At 37.7% G+C, this 23,292-nt stretch overlaps 1 protein-coding gene, 1 non-coding gene and 2 pseudogenes across 2 annotated transcripts; 1 reads left to right on the top strand and 3 right to left on the bottom strand.

Moving 5' to 3' along the window:
- Window positions 1-4,292: 4,292 nt before the first annotated feature.
- On the top strand, window positions 4,293-5,374 carry LOC120119308 (annotated as a pseudogene).
- LOC120119319 (very-long-chain (3R)-3-hydroxyacyl-CoA dehydratase 2-like) lies at window positions 5,366-8,060 on the bottom strand. The gene is given in 10 exon segments (XM_039139135.1): window positions 5,366-5,625; window positions 5,894-5,960; window positions 5,962-5,989; window positions 6,096-6,145; window positions 6,221-6,288; window positions 7,075-7,125; window positions 7,335-7,423; window positions 7,514-7,561; window positions 7,771-7,856; window positions 7,948-8,060. Coding segments are annotated over 10 exon segments (648 nt in total). The 5' UTR covers window positions 8,007-8,060; the 3' UTR covers window positions 5,366-5,523.
- An 8,727-nt stretch (window positions 8,061-16,787) lies between these two features.
- TRNAT-CGU lies at window positions 16,788-16,858 on the bottom strand. Its single transcript has one exon. It is a non-coding gene; the product is annotated as a tRNA-Thr (tRNA).
- A 683-nt stretch (window positions 16,859-17,541) lies between these two features.
- Window positions 17,542-18,647, bottom strand: LOC120118936 (annotated as a pseudogene).
- Between the last annotated feature and the right edge of the window lie 4,645 nt (window positions 18,648-23,292).

Raw genomic sequence — 23,292 nt, 5'->3', positions numbered from 1 at the left:
AACAAGAAGGTTAGCATCGTCTTGGATGAAACCAACTTCTTGTTGTGGAAGCAGCAATTTTGTTAACGATCGAGTCATCGTCTGAACGGCTTTTAACCGGAGCCATGGTGCCTCCACCAGAAACTGTCGTAGATGATGATGGCGTGGAACGTATCATGACAGTTATGAAGAGTTTATTGCACAAGACAATGTTGTAGCTTCTTGGCTGCTTTCGACCATCAGCCCTCCACCTCCTTCCTCAGTTCGTGGGAGCAGAAACTGCTGCAGCAGTTTGGGCGAACGGTGCTGCAATTCTTTGCAAACAATCGACTACAGCCTTAATGAATCTGCATTACAAGCTTCACTCGTTGAAGAAGGGCGGGGACAACATGTGTCTACCTTACACGAGTAAAAGAGTGTGTGATGTGCTTGCCTCGTGTGGGAGTGCTATCTCCCATGTTGAACATTGTTACAATCTTGAGGGCTGCCTCATGAATACCAACCGTTCATGGCCATTATAACAACTATGAAAGAAACATTGTCTTTAGATAGCGTTTATACAATGCTAATGGATGCAGAGTCCCAACTGGCAGGTTTTGATGAACAAACTGATTTACTACCAGTGAATGCGAATCTCTCACAGGGCATACAAGTCGAGGACATTTCAATGGTTCTAACCGCCAAGACTACAGGCCAAGCCATTCTGCTCATGCATCTGGTATGAGAAACCATGGCAGGGGCGTGGGCGAACCCGATTACAATGCCAACTTTGTGGCAAGCTTGGACATTTAGTCGATCGGTGCTGGCATCGATATGATGAGGAGTTCACATGTGTAGCAACTGATGGTTATGTTCAACTAAGAAGGCCCAGCAAGTGTGCACTATAATTCTGGGAAAACCAGTTCAGGTTTGCTGTTCTAATGGATGTGTGGATGGTCTCCTAGCATACAACCACAGGCAAATGGTTACTGCAGCCGATCGATGGATAGTAGACTCGGGGACGACACACCACGTTACTCCGGATGCATCCAATATGATAAGCCAATCTGAATTTCTTGGGCCAGGTAAGTTAACTGTTGTAATGGAGTAGCACTTGGTATTGATAGCATTGGAAAGCTGCTTTATCTTCTACTTCACGTGTATTGATGCTAAATGAACTTACATGTCCCGTATATAACCAAAAATCTTCTCTCCGTCTCTAAGCTTGCTAGGGATAATAGAGTCTTTCTTGAGTTCCATGCAACGAAATGCTATGTTCGTGATGAAACAACTGGGCAAGTCTTATTGAGTGGTAAGAGGCAGATGGGTTATACTCTTTTGAGAAAGCATGTACAGCAATCAAAGGTGATGTCAATGTAGTTTCGAAGTCCCTTCTAGTAGCTGAGTTGTGGCACAGGCGTCTAGGTCATCCCTCGTTTGACACTCTCAACAAAATAGCAAAGGTTCTTGATGTAAAGCTCTCGTTTGATGTAAACAAAACTTGTGTTGCCTGTCATGTAGGCAAAAGTCACAAACTCCCATTTGTGCAATCTGTTACTGAATACAACTCTCCTTTTCAACTTGTGCATACTGATTTGTGGGGGCCTCCTCATATTTCTTCAAATGGTTTTCGCTACTACATATCATTGTTGATGCTTATACTCGATATACATGGATTTATCTACTTCGCACTAAATCCCAAGCTGTTATAGCGTTTCAGCTTTCATAAAATGGTACATACACAATTTTGGAGTGTCCATCAAAGCGGTCCAAAGTGACTGGGGAGGGGAGTTTAGATCGTTTACTGACATTTTAGCCAAGGATGGAATTGTACACAGGTTAACATGCCCGCATACGTCTGAGCAAAATGGCAAGGTCGAAAGGAGACATCGACATCTAGTTGAGATGGCACTAGTGTTGTTGTCTCAAGCCTCAATGCCCATTAAATTCTGGTCATATGCTATGACTACTGCCGTAAGTGTCATCAACAAGCTACCAACAAAAGTCTTCAAGGAGTTTCTCCCTTTGAGAAGTTGTATGGTAAGCAACCGGATTACAACATGCTTAAAGTTTTTGGGTGTTTGTTTTCCCCATCTTCGGTCATTTCAGAGACATAAGTGGACTTTCAAAAATCGTTTCAAATATCAGGTTGCTTCAAGATGTGCAAGGTGACAGCAAGGTGGCATAATCAAAGTGTTAATGAATTTCTGGAGAGTTCATCACCACCATATGAGGAGAATCCTAATTCACATGCAGAGTCTGGCCTACACATGGAAGACAATACTGACTTACAGGGAGCAGTAGTGGTCATGTTGAGCAGCACTCGGAACAACTGAAATGAGGTGTTGAACCTCTCGAGAACATGGTGATGCAAGTAGCAGTAGCCAAACAGCATGCAGGAAATCTAGTGAACAAGCTGAAACACATCAGCTGCAGAATGCTCATCCCTGTTGACAAGGAGTAAATGTGGTGTTTTTAAACCAAAGGCATTCTCAAGTCACTTTGACAATGCAGTACCTACTAATATAAAAGCAATGCAGTCTTCAGATTGGAAGATGTTCAGGCTGAAATCGATGCTTACAAAAGAATGAAACATGGACACTAGTTAAGCTTCCACCTGGGCGAACTGCAATTGGCTGCAAGTGGATGTTTAAGGTCAAACACAATCCTGATGGCTTAATTCTTCGGTACAAGGCTCGGTTAGTGGCTAAGGGATTCACACAAGTTCCTGGACATGATTTCTGCGATACCTTCAGTCCAGTGGTTAAATTCAGCACAGTGAATGTAATTCTCACCATGGTTGTGTCTAACGCATGGGAGCTGAGGCATATAGACATAAACAATGCCTTTCTCAACGGAGATCTTAAGGAGGACGTATTTATGCATCAACCGCCTGGCTTTGAGCAGATTCTGATGATGGTTCCATCGTGGTATGCAATCTGCAGAAGGCCTGTATGGGTTTGAAGCAGGCACCTCGCAATTGGCACTCCAAGTTAAAAGAAGCGTTACTGGAAATAGGATTTAACGTGTCCACGAGCAGACTCATCCTTGTTCTTTAAAGGCAGCAGCAGTGATCGATATGTGTTGGTGTATGTATATACTGATCACGAGAGGGTCGTCCAATGGGATTAAACAGTTGTTGCTATGCTGCAAGACAGATTTTCCCTCAAGGATTGTGCTTAAGCTACTTCCTTGGCATTGAAGTACTAAGGACTAGCAACTCACTTGTTCTTAGCCAAAGAAGTTTGCGTTAGAACTACTGGAGAAACTGCATGAAACAGCTGTTGCATGCTCTACGCCTATGACATTGGCTTGCAAATTGACTCGCGAAAAGGAGATTTGTTAGAGGATGCGAGCGAGTATAGGAGCATAGTGGGCTCACTCTTTTATCTTTGTCATACTCGGCCTGATTTGTCCTTGAGTGTGGGCAAAGTAGCCCATTTATGCATGCTCCTCGAGTAACATCTTGCTGCAGTGAAAAGAATTCTTCGGTACCTAGCAGATACTGTAAACTACGGGTTACGATTTTCTCCAGTTGACAACAGAGTGGTAATCTCAGCCTTGCAGATGCTGACTGGGGTGCTAATCTGGATGATCGAAGGTCAGTGTCAGGCTATGGAGTGTTCATAGACAAGTGCCTTGTTGCATGGAATTCAAAGAAGCAACGTTCAGTGTCAAGAAGCACCATGGAAGCAGAATATAAAAGTGTGGCTGATGCTGCAACTGAAGTCACATGGATCAGCACGTTGTTAACCGATCTAGGCATACAACAGCAAGGAAAATCTGTAATTTGGTGTGACAACACTATGCAGTGGCTATGAGTGCCAATCCAATATATCATGCACAATCCAAGCATGTAGAATTGGATGTGCACTTTGTAAGGAAAAGGTGGCTGCTGGGCATATTTGTGTCAATTATGTACCAGCTGCACATCAAGTGGATGGGTTCACCAAACCCCTGTCAAAAGAAGCGTTTGAAGAATTTCGTGAGAAGGTATGCGTTGTGCAGCGATGAAGGGAGGAAGGAGAAGATGTAGGGGGAATATTAGAGGTATATGTATGTATGCGTGCAAGTAATCTGTGTAAGTGGCAGTTAGCTACTAGGAGTCTGTTAGGAGTTGGTTATGCTGTTAGTATGGTTGTAACTGCTTATATTTCTTGTATAAAGAGCCTGCATAATGAGCACTCAGGATATGCTTGTGTTGTTGAATATACTTGAGTTTAGTTAAAGAGTGATAACTCAAGAACCTCCATATATAAGTACCTTATGACGATGTGAGAAACAAGAGAAAAAGAAAAAAATAGTAGCTATTTTTTGTACAGAGAAGAATCAGAATGCCGATTTCTCGAATTGCAGTAGGATCTCCAGCTGAGGCTGGCCAAGTGACGCTCTCAAAGCAGGTTTGGCCGAGTTTATTTCAATGCTCATTTTTGTTTCGCCGGTTCAGGCTCGGGCATGGCTTTCAGTACGTTTCAACTTTTCCTTTCTCATCTCCTAAAGTTTAGCAATTCCCATTATTTTTCTATCAAGTATCTAACTGGTATATGTTTCTTTGGCAGACAAGCTCACTGACAACGGTGCCGCAACACCGGCCGTATCGTATCTGCATGACTGGCCCATGCTTTGGCGCTGTTTGTGGCCGTTTCAGTTGGTGCTAAAATCTCCGGTGGACACGTAAACCCCGCTGTCACATTCGGTGCCTTTGTCGGGGCCACATTACCTTGATCCGAAGTATTTTGTACTGGGTTGCTCAGTTGCTTGGATCCGTGGTCGCTTGCTTGCTTCTCAAATTTTCAACTGGTGGATTGGTAAGACTGAAAAGCGAAAGCAAGTTTAACCAATGGTTATAATATATGTTCTGAATTGTTTCTTTTTATGATGCAGGAAACACCTGCATTTGCCTTCGTCTGGGTTGGGAGCATGGAACGCGGTGGTTTTTGAGATCGTGATGACCTTCGGTTTGGTTTACACAGTTTATGCCACCGCTGTCGACCCAAAGAAGGGTGACATCGGGATCATTGCACCCATTGCAATTGGTTTCATTGTGGGTGCCAACATCTTGGCAGGCGGTGCCTTTGATGGTGCATCCATGAACCCTGCAGTCTCCTTCGGACCTGCCGTAGTCAGCTGGACATGGGACAACCACTGGGTCTACTGGCTCGGTCCATTCATCGGTTACCATTGCTGCTATTGTCTATGAAGTCTTCTCATCGCCACGGACCACACACGAGCTTCCCACTTCAGAATTTTAAGATTTCCGGTGTTATGTGTTCTATGTGATCCATTAATAAGGGTTTTAAGAAGTTTGGTGGGTCACTTTGGGTTCATAATTGTGGGTGCCTTTTATTCCCTGTTATTTGTATTTCTCTTTTGTTAATTGTTGATTCCAATGAAACTTGCTCACTTATCATATCAATCCCAGTAACTAAATGTTTCTGTTCATATAAGAAATACACTGCAAATTTCTAAAGTTCAACATATATTATCATGGAATATCGAAGTTTTTGTACTTTTTATTCCATAATTATTGAATTAAAAGGAGAAAAAAACCATAACTTCCTACCTTCAATTTTTCTTCTTGTGACGTTTCCCCAGTTTCGACCGTCGTTGCTTAAACAAATGGAGGTAAAGATTCAACCAAAGGAAGGGATAGATGAGAAGAACAACCTGAATCGAATCGAAACATGTCAAGTGTCACTAAAATCCACAATTGAAAAAAAAACTTTTGGAAAAACTATGTATGTACTATGTACAGAACAGATATTGCCATGATATATAAAGGGAAACCCTGTCACACATATGATGCCCTGTCTCAGGTTACAGAGGCGAAAGCCACATTATTCAAGACTGAGCAACATAAGCATTATCGATTACAAATATGGATCTGAAGGAAAACCAAGGATTCATGTTTGCAGATGTAAAAGACCGCTCATACCGTGACAAAATCATAATAGCTAAAGGGAAGATTAGCAAAGAAATCCCCGTAGAGGTTCTTCTCCTTTATAATGAAGTGCTTGGTACATGAGCCACACTGCATTGAAGGGAACAATGGATAAGAGAAATAAGATGTAAAAGCAATTATAAAGTAAGACAATAACTACCAATTCAGAGCATGTATGAATGTTAATTTAACTCACTTTCACCCGGAGCAAGGCCCATGGGATACAGCACAATGAATGTAGTGTACCTGAAGGAAGTAAACAACTTATAATTCAATAAAAATGCCAGCAAGCGATTCTACTTGGTAAGGAAAATTTCAGACCTCAGGTAGGTGAGCCAAGATGGACAACCTCCAAAGATATTCAGTGCATAATGCGAATACCGAATTACCTGCAGATAGGATGTTAAAGTGATATGTAATTTACTTCAAACTCCAAAACAAGCGTGAAAACGGGAACACAAAATGATGCTGAATGTAAAACCATGCAGCAATAAATTGGGATAGATTATGCACAAGGTGTATACTATCATGTTATGAAAGAATGAAATCAGCATAGTTAACTACTGCTACTACCAGAGAAAAAAACAAAGGGGAAATGGGGAAAAAGAGCAACAACAATAATGACAAAACACTCAGAAAAAAGAGAGAAAGAAGCCATGAGCCTTACAAATCATAGAAGGAAAAACAGATAATATGATCGTTTCAAGAGTTTGACTAAATAAAGAAATTACTCGACAAAATGGGTATATGTATGTAAATTGAAGCTTGCAAGTTCTATACAGTAAACCGAAGGGAACATAAACTCAGACAAGAACATTGAGCACTACAAAGACACTGTAAACTTACTGACACTAGATCGCATCTAGGATGGAAACTATATCTGAGTTTGATAGATTTCCCCTTTTACGAGTTGACAGCCTGTTAGATCGACTGGTATTTCACGGCACATGTAACAATGCATTTGATCATCCAACATCGATAATAAATTTAATTGTTTTAGATGGTTTACTACCATTAACTGTCTTCATATATGTTAGTCACCTGTTAAGAACAACAATGATGCATTCATATCTTCTACCATAATTAGGTAACATGCAGTTATGAAAGCTCATTTGAAAATCTGATTGTATTTATAGAAACCAAATTCAAGTAGATAGATCAATACAAATGCTCACCTCAGTTAGGCTCCAAGCAAAAAATGTTATGAAAGCAGGTACCTCCTGGACCTGTTATTATCAGATGAAAATAAACTGAGAAGCAAGGATTTATCAATACAATTCACTTTTTGAGCTACTGGCCATCATTGTCTCAACAAAACCACCAGACAAGAATGCTAAGATACTCTTGGCTTTATATTGCATTGTTCGATGCTTAGGCACTAGGCAGCCAGTGCATCAACAAACAATTGAAAACAATATAAGGGAAAACTGAGAACCTCAGGAATTCGGCAGACAATTGCTAACAAGAAATGTGTTCTTCCACTCCATTGCATCAGAGGAAACAACACTCCACTTGGAACAATCCCTTCAATTATTCCACAACGCCACATCAGAACTCAGAAACCAAATCCATACTGCTAAGAACGCCTAGAGTATGAAACCCTAAAGAAATTACCTATTGCTCCATGAACAACTTCCAAGAACGCACAGGTTTGCAACAAACCTTCAAAGAAAAAAAGGGATAGAATCAAACTATAAATCCATGTCCCCCCACAGTAATGAATCTCCAAGTCAGAGGGGAAAAAAGTTAGAATCTAAATTATTGATAAAACCCTTCATATTCCCTGCCATAATAGAAAATTGAAGTTCATCTTCCATCATTTTACAAGGAAAAAAAAGAGGGTTTTAAAAATAAATGAAGAAAGAACTGACAGATTAAGTCTCCAGCAGAAGCATAAGCGCCATTGACAGAGTTGGTGGCGATGAAACTGGTCAAAATTCTGAACAGAGAAATTGTCCTGCAAATAAAACAAGAACAAATGTAATGAATTAAGTAAGCCGGAAATGATGAAAGGGAATCAAAGAAAGAGGAATTTGAAATTACCATACCAGCCAAAAGCCTGGAGAGAGTTGTAAGCAAAGAGATAGAGCTTAAGCAGCTGAGCCATTGTGAATTACATGCGCGTTCTATCCTGGGTTGGAATTTTTTAGTTTATAGTTCTAGCTATATTTTGTTTCCCTCTTTGTCCTTTTCTGTCGAGCGGGCTTTTAAATCTACTTCAGCAAATCAGAGGCTAAAAAGGGAAAACAATTAACAGAAGAGACATTAATAATGATTGAAATTATGTAACTAATGGTAAAACACGTTGGATCATACAATACCAAATCACGACCCAAGGAAAACGACATAAAATGTAATATATATTCTTTTCTGGTCAAATTTAAATTCTCGTCTTTAAATTTAGTTGAATAAATTATAAATCTCACCCCTCAAATTTTCTTTTATTCTTGTTTTTGTCATTTAATTTAATCATTAAACGTAGACATTACTCATTACATTTTTATTCGATAAATAGTTAACAATGTTATGATATCACGGATAACACTAAAACAATATTATTTTAAATTTTTATTGTCGGAATCGTCATTCGGTTGGTTCGGAATTGGGCTTCGACTTGGATTAAACGAATTGGAGTCGTCATCGATAATTTATTTTAAACAAATAAGTTGATCAGATACCCTATTTCTTACCTGATCTGCGTCTTTCCAAAGATGTGTCGGATTCGGGAGTCGGTTACAGTCAAGGAAGGGTTAGCACCCTTGAACTGTCCTTTCAGTACTACACAATTTTCAGTTGTCTAAAATTAAGAAAATTGTAATTTAAAATTAAAAGGTAAAAATACGATCCCAATTACTTACCTTAGATAGTTTTAAAGATGTGCCCTTAAGAAGGTCAAAAAATCATGTTAGATAAAAATGTAAGAAATAAATAAATAAAATTAAAATGAAGAAAAACAAATTAAACAAAAGATAAAATAAGAAAACAAAGATAAAATAGTAAGTAAAATAAATAAATAAATATACAAAAATAATAAAATAAAGAAAAGAAGAAAAAAGTATATATAAATAAAACAATAAAAAAGTAAAAATAATATATATATGTATATATATAATAAATAAAAACATAAAAATAGTAAATATATATAAATTAATAAATAGATATAAAAATAAAATATATATATATATATATATATATATATATATATATATATGTAATCTAAAAATAAAAATATATACTAAAGTAAAAAGAAAATGCATAAATGTAAAAAATATTACATGAAAAAAGAAAAAAGAAAATAACAAAGAAATTAAATAAAATGAATAATAAGGGAAATGCGTGTATAAATAAAGTTAAATAAATAAAATAATAATAATTAAAACGTAAATATAAGGGACCGAATCAAAAGGAAAAACAAATTGATGGGCAAATTTTGAAGAAAAAAAATGATTTAGGGAGAAAATTAAATACTTAAAAACAGGAACACGCCTCAGGGGTAGATCTATGTTCAATACTTCGAAACCCCACCCCTTTTTGGTCATCGACGCAACCCACGTTTTGGGTTATTCGAATCAAATTTCAAGAAAAATAACATGCACATGCGAGAAATGAACGAATCAAGGTAAAAAAGATGTTACATTTTATTTCCTTTTTGAATCGTTTACAATAGCTTTTCCTTTGTATTTTTTCGTGCTTTTCTCTGTATTTTTTGTATGTAAATCGTGTGTTACAATGGTGAGTTACAATTGCTATTATAACGCTTGTGGATCCTATTTTTAGGAGTTTGAATCATAGTAGAACTCTATCATATTTTTAGGAGTTTGAATCCTAGTAAAACTCTATCATATTTTTAGGAGTTTGAATCCTAGTAAAATTCTAACGTTATGTTTGTTTTCTGAATCCCACTAAATTGGGGTTGTTTAGAGTGTTGTACCCAGATAAAAAGGTGTGTTGACAACTGCCTCTCTTTGCCTATAGTCGTGTAACGGGGATAGGACAAAGATTAAAAGATACACTTTTCGTTTGGTGGAGTTGAAAATTGACTTCGATGTTTCAATAACTCCATGTCGAATTGAGTTGCGGATGACTCATCCGTCGTGAAGTCGAGTTCATCTTGATATAGAATTGAAGCCGTAGTTCGGAATTTGAATCAGCACGTGGCTTCTCGTTGCCCTTCGGTCTTCTTCTTGGATCGGAATCGAACTCAGAAATCTTCGTTGACATATAGCTTTTCTTGACTTAAGCTATGCTGCTTGAAAATGGTTACTTGTCACTAAGGCACGGTTAACCCAAGTATTCTTCTTGACTTGAAAACCTCGATTATAACCGGACAGTAGTGTCATTGAGCTGAATGGAATCGAACTCGACCAATATATTGACAGATAACCTTTCTTGCCTTGAGTTATTCTTTAAATTTTGTTTGCCTCTGAGCTGAATGTAATCGAACTTGAAGGTCTCCGGTTGGCAGATAACCCTTCTCGACTTAAGCTATGCTGCAAATGATGTGCCTTGGAGCTGAGCGAAGTCGAACTCAAAGGTCTTTTGGTGATAGATAACCCTTCTACCTTTGAGTTATGCTGTAAATAATGTGCCCTCGAAGCTGAGTGTAATCGAACTCGAGGGTCTTTGGCAGATAGTTTTTCTCAACTTAAGCTATGCTGCATATGATGTGCCTTGGAGCTGAGCATAATCCAACTCGAAGGTCTTTCGTTGGTAGATAACCCTTCTCAACTTAAGTTATGCTGCAAATGATATGCCTTGGAGCTGAGCGTAGTTTACCTCGAAGGTCTTTTAGAGACAGATAACCCTTCTAGCCTTGAGTTATGCTGTAAATGATGTGCCCTCGAATCTGAGTGTAACCGAACTTGAGGGTCTTTGGTAGATAACCCTTCTCGACTTAAGCTATGCTGCAAATGATGTGCCTTGGAGCTTAGCGTAGTCGAACTCGAAGGTATTTGGTTGGCAGATAACCCTACTCGACTTAAGTTATGCTGCAAATGATATGCCTTAAAGCTGAGCGTAGTCAAACTCGAAGGTCTTTTGGAGATAGATAACCCCTCCAGCCTTGAGTTATGTAAATGATGTACCCTCGAAACTGAGTGTAATCGAACTTGAGGGTCTTTGGTAGATAGCCCTTCTAGACTTAAGCTATGCTACAAATGATGTGCCTTGGAGCTGAGCGTAGTCGAACTCGAAGGTCTTTGGAGATAGATAAACCTCTCTAGCCTTGAGTTATGCTGTAAATGATGTTCCCTCGAAACTGAGTGTAATCGAACTTGAGGGTCTTTGGCAATAATCATTCTCGACTTAAGCTATGCTGCAAATGATGTGCCTTGGAGCTGAGCGTAGTCGAACTCGAAGGTATTTTGGAGACATATAATCCTTATAGCCTTGAGTTATACTGTAGATAATGTACCCTCAAAGTGAGTGTAATCGAACTTGAGGGTCTTTGGCAGATAACCCTTCTCGATTTAAGTTATGCTGCAAATGATGTGCCTTAGAACTGAGCGTAGTCGAACTCGAAGGTCTTTGGTTGGTAGATAACCCTTCTCGACTTAAGTTATGTTGTAAATGATATGCCTTGGAGCTGAGCGTAGTCGAACTCGAAGGTCTTTTGGTGACAATAACCCTTCTAGCCTTGAGTTATGCTGTAAATGATGTGTCTTGGAGCTGAGCGTAGTCGAACTCGAAGGTCTTTGGATGGCAGATAACCCTTCTCGATTTAAGCTATGCTGCAAATGTTTATTTAAAAAATGGCTTCCCTTCACGGGTCTAAGCCGGTCATGACTCTTCAGGTGGTTCATTTGAGAGAGTCTGAACCAAATGAGACGATCTTTGAATGACTCCCCTTTTACGAAAAAACTCACTGATAAATTCTGACAGCCAGATATCTTCCGTTGTGGAATTGAAATCTGGCTTGAAGACATTAATTGGAAACATACTGCTCATTGTTGAGTTGAGTAGAACTGGATTTGTTCTGAATTTGTTCTTGAACCTATATGAAATTGATTCTGAGATCCGTAGATATGTCAAGTCGGTTGAGGTGTAGCCTCTCACTGCTGAGTTAAGCAATAACCATCGTTCTTTAAAGGCACTTGCGAATCGAGTATCCTTCATCCTGAAGTCGAAACTTGACTCTAAATGCTGCAAAAATTATGTATGCTAAAATGATGAATGTGATGCACATAAGTATGTCTAAGATGCATGCAACATGAATGAATTATGTGTTATCTCTTGGATGGAGTCTCGTGCTTTGTCTGTCAATCTGGTCCTTGGAATCGATCGTGCCCCATTCTCTTTTCGAGCTTTGGCTTTACAAACCTTTCAAATTTGAGATTTTTCTGTTTGAAAATGTTTTTCCTCCTTTCTTGTTTTAGGAGGGGAAAAATATTGTGAAATATTGCTCCTTAATTTAGGCTCGCAATTGAATCAAATTGTAAACATGAGTTCAAAGAATATCAAAGGAATCAAGAGCTCTTTTAATGCTTTCAGAGTTACAGCTCTTTGACAAATGTTCAAATGGATGAGTTTGCTTTAGGTTGGTCTCCTTTCTAAGGTTTCGGTAACCCAAAATGTCATTTTTTTGAAATCGCAACATGCTTTGGCATTTCAATTGGGTGCAGACAAAATGACGCAACTAGCATGATTAATTACTAGACCTTTATTTCGGTCCTATGAATCTTCCATTTGTTCAAGTTTTGTAAGCTCCTCTAACAAATGTATCTGGCTAGCTGAATTCATAAAGCCGGGGGCGTTTAACCAATTGCTTTAGAGGGACAACTTAACATTATAATCAGTTTTATCAAGTTCACTGAAGGGTTCATCTCATCACAAAGTCTTCAGCCGGACAATAGCAGTGGTACAAACACTGAATTGCCAAGTGTTTGAGCAATGTTATGGTTTAAACGTAATATACTCATAAGGCCAGAGCTTTCAAGTTTCCTCTATAACCAATTGACTTAGTGAAATAGCACAGCTTTACGGATTTAATTTCTTAAGTTTGTCAAGAAGAACCTGTTATAGTCTAGGTGTTGTTGAAAGTCAATGAATCTTATTTTAGAGTTCAATTTCCAAGCAACTAACCTAAACTAGATTTACCTTCTCAACTATTCCATCTGTAAAGATAATGATCATCATTGAACGTCTTAAATAAAACGTATAGTAATGTCATATGCAAAAAGATGCCCCATGTTGTCCGCACCTTATAAAAGGAAAAGGTTATATGGTTTATTGCAAGAGCAGGGTACGATGTTTGAGTGCATATTCTGGGTAAAGTCAAATTCCTTGTTTTAAATCATGTTACTTCGTCAAAGATCTGTAACTTTGAACCATTTACAGAGTTTCTTAATTCAGATGATATTCAAATAATTGCAAGTTTGCAAATGTGATTCATTGTTAACGTCTTTAAAGTAATAAATTTATTTAAAAATCCTTACAAAAACTTGAGAAAAAAAAATGAAAAACAAATTCAAACAGAATGCCTCAAATGATGAAATGATTTTCCTCACTTGGATGCCCCCAAGTTATTGAAGTCGATCCAGTTCTGGTTACGCATCTTCTGCACAACTCTCTTGAATGCGTAAGAATTCTCAATTGTGTGCCCTGGGACACCGTCATGATATTCACAATGAGCATTCTCGTCATACCACTTAGGGTTGGGGACTTCATGGTTTCCACCAGGTATGGTGACACTACATGGGTGTCAAGAAGTTGCTGGTAAAGCTCTTTGTAGGTCCTGAGAATAGAATCAAAATGTTCTCATTTTTTATGAGACATATGAATGTAATAAAAAAGAAATATAATGCGAAATATGCAGGAATGCATGATGCATGTAATGTTCGAGGCATTGATAACAAAATGTGTCTGTTATTAGAAATAATCCTTATTGGAGGCAAAAGTGTTTTATCTTTTAAGAGACAAAAATATCCTGATAGCTTATGACATGTTGACTAGTCTTCTGCCTTCGTCTGTCACCGGTTGAATAACCTGTCAAACCGCTCTGGCTTCTCTGGATGAACTGTGCAAATGTTGAGTTGCTTTTTGTACTGGCCCAAGAAGTCTCGAATGACTGCATCTATATCATTTATCTTTTGTTGAACCTGTTCCCAACGAATACATCATTGGAGCCCTCAATTGATAGGAACTATGTGAAGTTCATTTGTCTGTTTCTTGAATTCGTCAGCAAGGGTCTCCAATTTCAACTATCGTTTTGCCATTATTGTCTTTGAAGGGACTCCCTTCATATTGACCCTGCAACCTCTGCCAGTCAGTTCTTCAAAGATAGACTTTCATTGTGCTTGATGTAGACCCAGTTCATTCTGAGTCCTTTATAATGCAGCAGAGTGATACACTTTTCAATTGTGGGCACCCCGTCTTCTGTATTGAATGTGACACATAGTCGCCTTGTAGATGTCCTCTGTATTTTCATCTCTTGTATTACAACCCTTTATCCATTAATGCAAATTATTCATGTTTAACAAACACATTTTTGGTGGATCAACACCTCTTTTAAATGATGCAAGTGATGAAAATAAAATACAAGAAAATAAAAATGAAAAGAGTTAGTGAGGTGAAAATAATAAAAAATGATCATGAAAAAGTCCTACCCCACATGATGTTTACCCAACATGCCTTAATTCCTACCCGGACATGATCTCTATCCTGCATGCTAATTTCAAACAAATCCTAATCGCATATTTGTCTAGTTCGCATGCTTTGAACAAAAAGTAAGGCAGAAAACAAAGAAGCCTAGGGTTTGGAATGAGGTTTTGGGGTGGGCTCTAATTCCCTATACTCTCCCGGTTTAGGTTTTAAAAAAGCTACTGGAGTTCTCCTTGCTGGTACCCCCTTGGGCTTGCCAGACCCTTAGCTCATCACAAGCTTATGTGGACTAAGTTAAACTTGAGAGGATACATTCCCTTATGCCTATACGGAGAATAAATTCACACAAGACATAAGGTATATGAATCCCGAAGGTTACTTGCTAGGCCCATACGGAGAATAAATTCCCACGAAGACGTCGCTTTTGCCTTTACTTAAAAGGGTTCAGAGCTCAGGTATAGAGCTAGAGATGACAATTTTGAAAAATTTGAAATCAATAAAAATGCGTTAGTACAACTATTTATTTGAAAAATAATCAAAGATAAATAATAAGAATCGAATAAATAAATTAAAATTTAAACTTGTAATTTTCGCTAAAAAAGACAACCAGAAATAATTTCAGCCTGACTCACTTACATGTCCCTAGCGGAGTCGCCAAGCTGTCGGAACAGTCTTTCGGTTGACCCGGAATTGGGCTTCGACTTGGATTAAACGAATTAGAGTCGCCACGATCATTTATTTTAAAACAAATAGGTTGATTGGATACCCTATTTCTTACCAGATCTGCGTCTTTCCAAAGATGTGTCGGATTCGGGAGTCGGTTACAGTCAAGGAAGGGTTAGCACCCTTGAACTGTCCTTTCGGTACTACACAATTTCCAATTGTCTTAAATTAAGAATGTCCTTTCGGTACTACACAATTTCCAATTGTCTTAAATTAAGAAAATTGTAATTTAAAATTAAAAGGTAAAAAATACGATCTCAATTACTTACCTTAGATAGTTTTAAAGATGTGCCCTAAGAGTTTAAAAAATCATGTTAGATAAAAAGTAAGAAATAAATAAATAATTAAATTAAAATGAAAAAAATAAATAAATAAAGAGCTAAAGAAGCAAAGATAAAATAGTAAGTAACATAAATAAAAAAAGATACAAAAAATATAAAAAATAAAGAGAAGAAAAAAAGTATATAATAAAAACAAATAAATAAAATAATAAAAATAAAATATAATATATATATAAATAAATAACAGAAAATATATATATGTATATATAAATTAATAAAAAATAATAAAAATAATATATTATATATATGTAATCTAAAAAATAAAAATATACTAAAGTAAAAAGAAAATACATAATGTAAAATATACATGAAAAAAAGGAAAAAAAAATAACAAATCAATATAAATGATATAGGGAAATGTGCGTATAATAGTTAAATAAATAAAATATAATAATTAAAACATAAATGTAAGGAACCGAATCAAAAGGAAAAACATTCGATGGGCCAATTTTGGAGGGTAGATCTAGGTTCGAAACTTTGAAACCCCACATTTTTGGTCATCGATGCAACCCACATTTGGGTTATTCGACCAAATTTCAGAAAAAAACATGCACATACGAGAAATAACGAATCAGGCAAAAAGATTACATTTTATTTCCTTTCGAATCGTTTACAATAGCTTTGCCTTTGTATTTTTTCATGCTTTCCTTTGTATTTTTTTGTATGTAAATCGTTTGTTACAATAGTGAGTTACAATGACTATTTATAACGCTTGTAGATTATTTTAGGGTTAAATCATAGTAGAACTCTATCCTATTTTTAAGAGTTTGAATCCTAGTAAAACTCTATCATATTTTTAGGAGTTTGAATCATAATAAAATTCTAACGTTATGTTGTTTTCTGAATCCCACTAAATCGGAGTTGTTGAGATTGTGTACCGGACAAAAAGGTGTGACATTTATAAAAAAAATATTTTTATTCGTTCAGATTTTAATCACCACTTGTTACGGTTAAATGATAACGACATTTTTTTATAAAATTACCATTGTAATATTTTTTTATGTAAATTTAAGAAACAAACATTTAGAATACTTGAAATAAAACAGATCATTAACATACACGATTTGAGAGTATTTTTAAGAGGAAAATGTTCTAATTTTTGTTTTTTATGAATTTCAAGTTTTATTTATTTTGTAGACGGGAGGAGGATTGTGCTATTAGTTTGTTATGGGCTGAATGCATGTATACTATGTCCAAACACATGCGTATAAAAACACATAAATCACAGCCCCGGCGAGGATCGAACTCGCGACCTTTCGCTTACGAAGCGAACGCACTACCACTATGCTACGAAGGCAGTTGATTTTTTCAACATATTATATTATTTTGGTCTTCTCACAATGGTATCCCTCCCCCCACCCTTTCAAACTCTTCCATTATTTTTCTATCCCTCTTAGTTTTATAAAAAAAAAAAAATTATATCTTATCTGAATTAATTAAATCATTATTGAGTTGCCTCGCGATTTAACAATTACAAAAATATATTATCGACCTTTTTTCACTAGTTTCTGAATTTATAAAACGAAATAACAATTGTGGGCAACCTAGTTTTACCCTATTTATAATCCTTTCTTTTCCATCAAAACTTGATAATACTAGGCTAGGCTTCTTGGATGACAATCAATCGTTGCATCATAGTGGATAATTAGTCTAATCCCAAAATTAAACAAATTCATCAAATATAATCTTTAACTATCGATATTGACTCAGATTGAGAATTAGATACCCGAGTATATAAAACATATGCCAAAAAAACACCATAACCTATTTCACCCATTTTAAGTCCAAATAACCTTTGTGGGCAACTTACCCCATTTACAATCACTTCGTATAAGGTCATTCAAATATATGGAGACATATATAGTTAGAAATAGGGATCTAAATAACAATTATTTACAAATTCGACCATTTTCACAATTTATATATATTGTACAATTTCATCCACAGTCCAAACACAATCGAAACCATAATTTAAATCCCTTACGTATAGATTACAGCATGAGACGATTACACTGATATGCAGCAATGTGAGATGTGAAGAACCCAGATGTTAAAGAGTTCCCCTATGAGACAAGTAATGTTATGTATATATATATATATATGAAAATAAATGAATTCTAACTAGCCGGTTAAATACGATGTCCCGTATTCAAAGTAAGAAATTGATTGATTGAAAGGGAGGAACATCTTACTCTCGTTTTCTTCCGTCTTCCACAATGAGTCCCAGGAATAGTCATTCTCCATTGAAGGACAAAAAATATTGCAGCTATCATGATCACTATAGTTAGCAGTTAAAGGTTTTATCATATTTTCCTCAGACGTATCAATATCCTTCCATATGTCATCCATGGAACACCCCTTTTCGTCTTCGAATTCCTGACTTTTTTCCCCTTCCGAAGATGCTGTGTTCGGCCCTCCGGTGTCGTAAAAACTTACCTTTCCGGTGCTTGGCATAGCCGTTTTCTTTTCTTGAGCATTTTTCCTCGTGTGAGTCCTCCAGTCGTTCTTGATCTCGTTGTCGGTACGCCCCGGTAATTTCCGAGCAATTCTCGACCACCTGCTTATCATCATCGTACCTAGTGAATTGAGTTCATAAAATCAAAAGAACATATGTCAAACTTTTACTTATATGTTATCATCTGATTTATCGAACCTATTTCCCCATTTGGCATGAAGTTCAAGGACAAGGAGCTCTTCTTGGGGTGTCATCTTGCCTCTTTTAAGACCAGGGTGAAGGTAATTAACCCAACGTAACCTGCAACTCTTCCCGGTTCGGTTCAAACCTACAACACAATCATGTGGTTAAACCAGGGCTCATTCCAAAAACCTGCCAATCTTCGAGATAATCCTACCTATCGGTTGTCTCCCGCCACACCTTCAAACCTGAACTTTCGCTATATAATCCCATCGTCGATCGCCGGACAAGTGCACGAAGTTGATCAGGATCATGTCCTCTTGCTCTGTCCACGGACCCTTTCGGAGTTCGACTTGATCCATTTTCGGATATTCGATCTTTCGCTCCTTGTTCTCTCTGATTTTTCCTTGAATGTTGTTGGTTCATGGTGACGCTTGGGGTGTAAGATTCTCGTATTTATACTAAAAACTATACTTTCCCATTGTCTAGATTCTCTTGAATGTCGTTTTCATGGCATTATTATATGATGCTGCTGCAATAGTTACATGTTGTAATGCGCGCATGCTCATTTGGGATGGCAACCTTATGCACGTGATGTCAGCCACTAAATGGATCCAGAATAATCGAAGTGATAGGTTGATATGTTGATGTAATTTTCAAATGTGAACTGATATCATTCATCTTGTTAGTTAAAGTGGCAAACACAGAATTCCAGATAAATCACTATAAAAGAAGCTGATTGCAAAAACAACAGTTACGTGTCCTACAAGTATGTTGTATCTATTTTACACTCAAGTTTTCTTTGTTTATTAACCTATTGGTAAAAGGGAGTATTATTCTGATTTCAAGTTCGAACTTTGTTTGTAAGGGTGTGTTGTCTATGGCTAAGACTCTCAATCATTTGAAAATAACACTCAGATACCCCTGCGGACGTCATGTTCAAACTCAACATCTCAAGGAATAACAACCATATCATTTGATAACAACTCTCAAATACCCCTACAGATGTAATGTTCAAAGTCGATATCTCTTGGAATAACAACCAGGTTAGTCAGTAAGTTCGGTTGGTGCAAAAAAATTTTTTTTTTGGGGGGATGACCAAATACTTCGAGGGAGGGAATAGAGGCTAGACCCACTTCCCCCATCCATTCAACGTGAGGAAATAATGTTGGTGTCCCTCGACTTAAGTAAAGGCCATACATGAAGAGAAGCCCTTGACTTCATTAAAGGCCGTAGATGTAGATAATGTTATTCTCTTCAATTGAGATGATAAAACTTAATTTGAATTCCAATTAACTCAATTTTTTAAAATTTAAATCATTTCAGTTTAATTATTTGAGTTTTTCGGATTAAAATATATCATCACACTTCAGGTCCAAGGAAAAAAAATGAGAACCAAACAAACACAAAACCTCTGTAATATTTATATGTAATATTTTGCGCAATTTTAGACATTTTGATTGAATTTGGATGCGCAATTTTGCATTCGTGGATAGTTTCTCATGACGCTCGGCTCTGATTTGTGATTCTCGGTGGTCTTTCAATAGCTTAATTTTCTTTTATGGTTCATTTGCCGATTCAATTAGATTTATTCGTATCTATTTTTGTTCGAGTCTTTTGGTTGAGTTTTTAACATTTTCCATGTATGATCCTTATATGATCTAAACTCTAAAATGACTAGTTTCAATTTTATAGGGAATGTCCAAATTATATATTTAGTTTACGATAATAATTGTCGACTCTTATATAATTTTAGATATTTTCTCTTTTTACTAATACTAATTGTCATGCCCCAAAAATTTTGGGTTAACATTAATAATCTGAATTGGATTATTTATTTGATTGATTTTGGGGACTAGTTTGTGAGTTTCCAAAGTTTCAGGCCAATTTTCATATTTCCCTGGAAGTTTAGGGACCCAACCTGAGATTTACTCATTCTCTACCTACAGAGAACAAAAAGAAAAATAAAAGAGATTAGGTGGTTTGAAATTATGACTAGGGTAAGAGTGTCCCATGCTTTAGCACCTAGGCTAGGCCACTATGTTGTAATATAATAATAAAAATTAATTTTAAATGCTTAGCCTTGGGTTAAAATACCCAAAACCAGAACCCCTGTGTTCGTGTTTCAACCTCAAACCTAAACTCTTTCTTCCCTAACCCTAGCCACCGCACCCTGCACAATTCGCCCCGCTCTGGTCGTCATTGCAGTGTTTCGACCCAACCAGTTGAACTGACGTCCTTCGACGACCCGTCCCTAGCCGTCAACGACTCCAATCGGTCGATGAGCATCGATAATCGAAGGAGGAAACTTTTATGTTAATGTCGTTATTCTTAACGATTGTCGTCGATTTAGTCATTATCTTACCTCACCACCTACGCCGTTCACCTCCCCACTGTTATCTGCTCATAACCCGACCGAGTTCTCTACCTGAGATTTACTCATTCTATACCTACAGAGAACAAAAAAGAAAAATAAAAGAGATTAGGGTGGTTTGAAATTATGACTAGGGTAAGGGTGTCCCATGCCTTAGCATCTAGGCTAGGCCACTATGTTGTAATATAATAATAAAAATTTTTTAAATGCTTAGGCTTGGGTTAAAATACCCAAAACCAGAACCCCTGTGTGTTTCAACCTCAAACCCAAACTCTTCTTCCCTAACCCTAGCCACCGCACCCCTCCACAATTCACCCCGCTCTGGTCGCCATTGTAGTGTTCCGACCCAACCAGTTGAACTGACGTCCTTCGACGAATCGTCCCTAGCCGTCAACGACTCCAATCGGTCGCTGAGCATCGATAATCGAAGGAGGAAACTTTTGTGTTAATGTCGTTGTTCTTAACGATTGTCGCCGATTTAGTCATCATCTTACCTCACTACCTACGACGTTCACCTCCCCACTGTTATCTGCTCATAACCCGACCGAGTTCTCTACCTGAGATTTACTCATTCTCTACCTACAGAGAACAAAAAAGAAAAATAAAAGAGATTAGGGTGGTTTGAAATTATGACTAGGGTAAGGGTGTCCCATGCCTTAGCATCTAGGCTAGGCCACTATGTTGTAATATAATAATAAAAATTAATTTTAAATGCTTAGGCTTGGGTTAAAATACCCAAAACCAGAACCCCTGTGTTCGTGTTTCAACCTCAAACCCAAACTCTTTCTTCCCTAACCCTAGCCACCGCACCCCTCCATAATTCGCCCCGCTCTGGTCACCATTGCAGTGTTCCAACCCAACCAGTTGAACCGACGTCCTTCGACGACCCGTCCCCAGCCGTCAACGACTCTAATCGGTCGCCGAGCATCGATAATCGAAGGAGGAAACTTTTGTGTTAATGTCGTTGTTCTTAACGATTGTCGCCGATTTAGTCATCATCTTACCTCACCACCTACGTCGTTCACCTCCCCACTGTTATCTACTCATAACCCGACTGAGTTCATCATCCACCGTTGTCGTTCTCGTCATCCGCCATTGAGGTAAGTCTCGAACGATTTTCGGTTGATTTATCGCGGTTTTGGTTGATTAATGGTTTGTTGTGAGTTGTATTTGGTTCTTGGAAGCAGTCAGAGCAATCAGACGATTACCCCGACCCCGTTGCCTCCGCCACGCACCGCCACATGCACGTGGGGATCTTTTATACTCCAGGAAGCCTTCTAGAATGGTCCAGTTGGTCTGGATCGGCCCGAACCGATTTGAACTGATTTAAGTCAACTCAGACCGAATCGAGTCAAATCGAACCGACCTGAATCAACTACACTGGTCTGACCCGTTAATCGTTAACCTGAACAATTGACCTTCCCATTGACTTTGACTTTGATCGTTGACTGTTGACTTTGACCAAAAAGTCAAAATTTTTGAAAAGTCATATTTTATGTTTTTCGATGTCCTGAGTCTGAATTCGAAGTTCTTTTTTGTCAAATTCAAACATGAAATCCTCTAAATTGACCGTTAAACCCGAACATGTATTTGTAAATTAAGTATTTATTTCAGTGCATCTAATTTAACTGAAGGGCCAAGGACTAATTAATGTTATTGAACCGAGGATCGATAATCGAAGGAGGAAACTTTTGTGTTAATGTCGTTGTTCTTAACGATTGTCGCCGATTTAGTCATCATCTTACCTCACCACCTACGCCATTCACCTCCCCACTGCTGTATGCTCATAACCTGACCGAGTTCATCATCCACCATCGTCGTTCTCGTCATCCGTCATTGAGGTAAGTCTCGAACGATTTTCGGTTGATTTATCGTGGTTTTGGTTGATTAATGGTTTGTTGTGAGTTGTATTTGGTTCTTGGACCACCATCGTCGTTCTCGTCATCCGTCATTGAGGTAAGTCTCGAACGATTTTCGGTTGATTATCGTGGTTTTGGTTGATTAATGGTTTGTTGTGAGTTGTATTTGGTTCTTGGAAGTAGTCAGAGCATCAGACGATTACTCCGACCCCGTTGCCCGTCGAAGCTTCTAGAATGGTCCAGTTGGTCTGGATCGGCCCGAACCGATTTGAATTGATCTAAGTCAACTCGGACCGAATCGAGTCAAATTGAACCGACCTGAATCAACTACACATGTCTGACCAGTTAATCGTTAACATGAACAATTGAACTGCCCATTATCTTTGACTTTGATCGTTGACTGTTGACTTTGACCAAAAAGTCAAAATTTTTGAAAAGTCATATTTTATGTTTTTCGATGTCCTGAGTTCGAATTCGAAGTTCTTTTTGTCAAATTCAAACATGAAATCCTCTAAATTGACCGTTAAACCGAACATGTTTGTAAATTAAGTATTTATTTCAGTGCATCTAATTTAACTGAAGGGCCAAGGACTAATTAATATTATTGAATATTTAAGGTACTCGTGGATCTCCTGATCGACTGCTCGACCTGGTTCCTCCCGTTCTGCTCATCCGCAAGAGCTCGTGAATACTTGTATAGTTTTGTAACCCTGTTAAATATTCAGTTTAGTAAATACTCCGATAATACTTTGTATTGTTATGACCTAGGTTCTCTTACCGCTGAATAGCGTAGTGAAGCCATGCTCAGTAGATCTACCAGACTGATTCTTTTTGCGATGGTGCTTTTGTGTGCCACACATATA

The sequence above is a fragment of the Hibiscus syriacus genome, unplaced genomic scaffold (genome assembly GCF_006381635.1).
Source record: "Hibiscus syriacus cultivar Baekdansim isolate YM2019G1 unplaced genomic scaffold, ASM638163v2 tig00000991_pilon, whole genome shotgun sequence".
In the NCBI taxonomy this organism is placed as follows: Eukaryota; Viridiplantae; Streptophyta; class Magnoliopsida; order Malvales; family Malvaceae; genus Hibiscus; species Hibiscus syriacus.
Note: the sequence above shows the minus strand (reverse complement) of the source record. Positions and strands in the feature narration are given on the sequence as shown.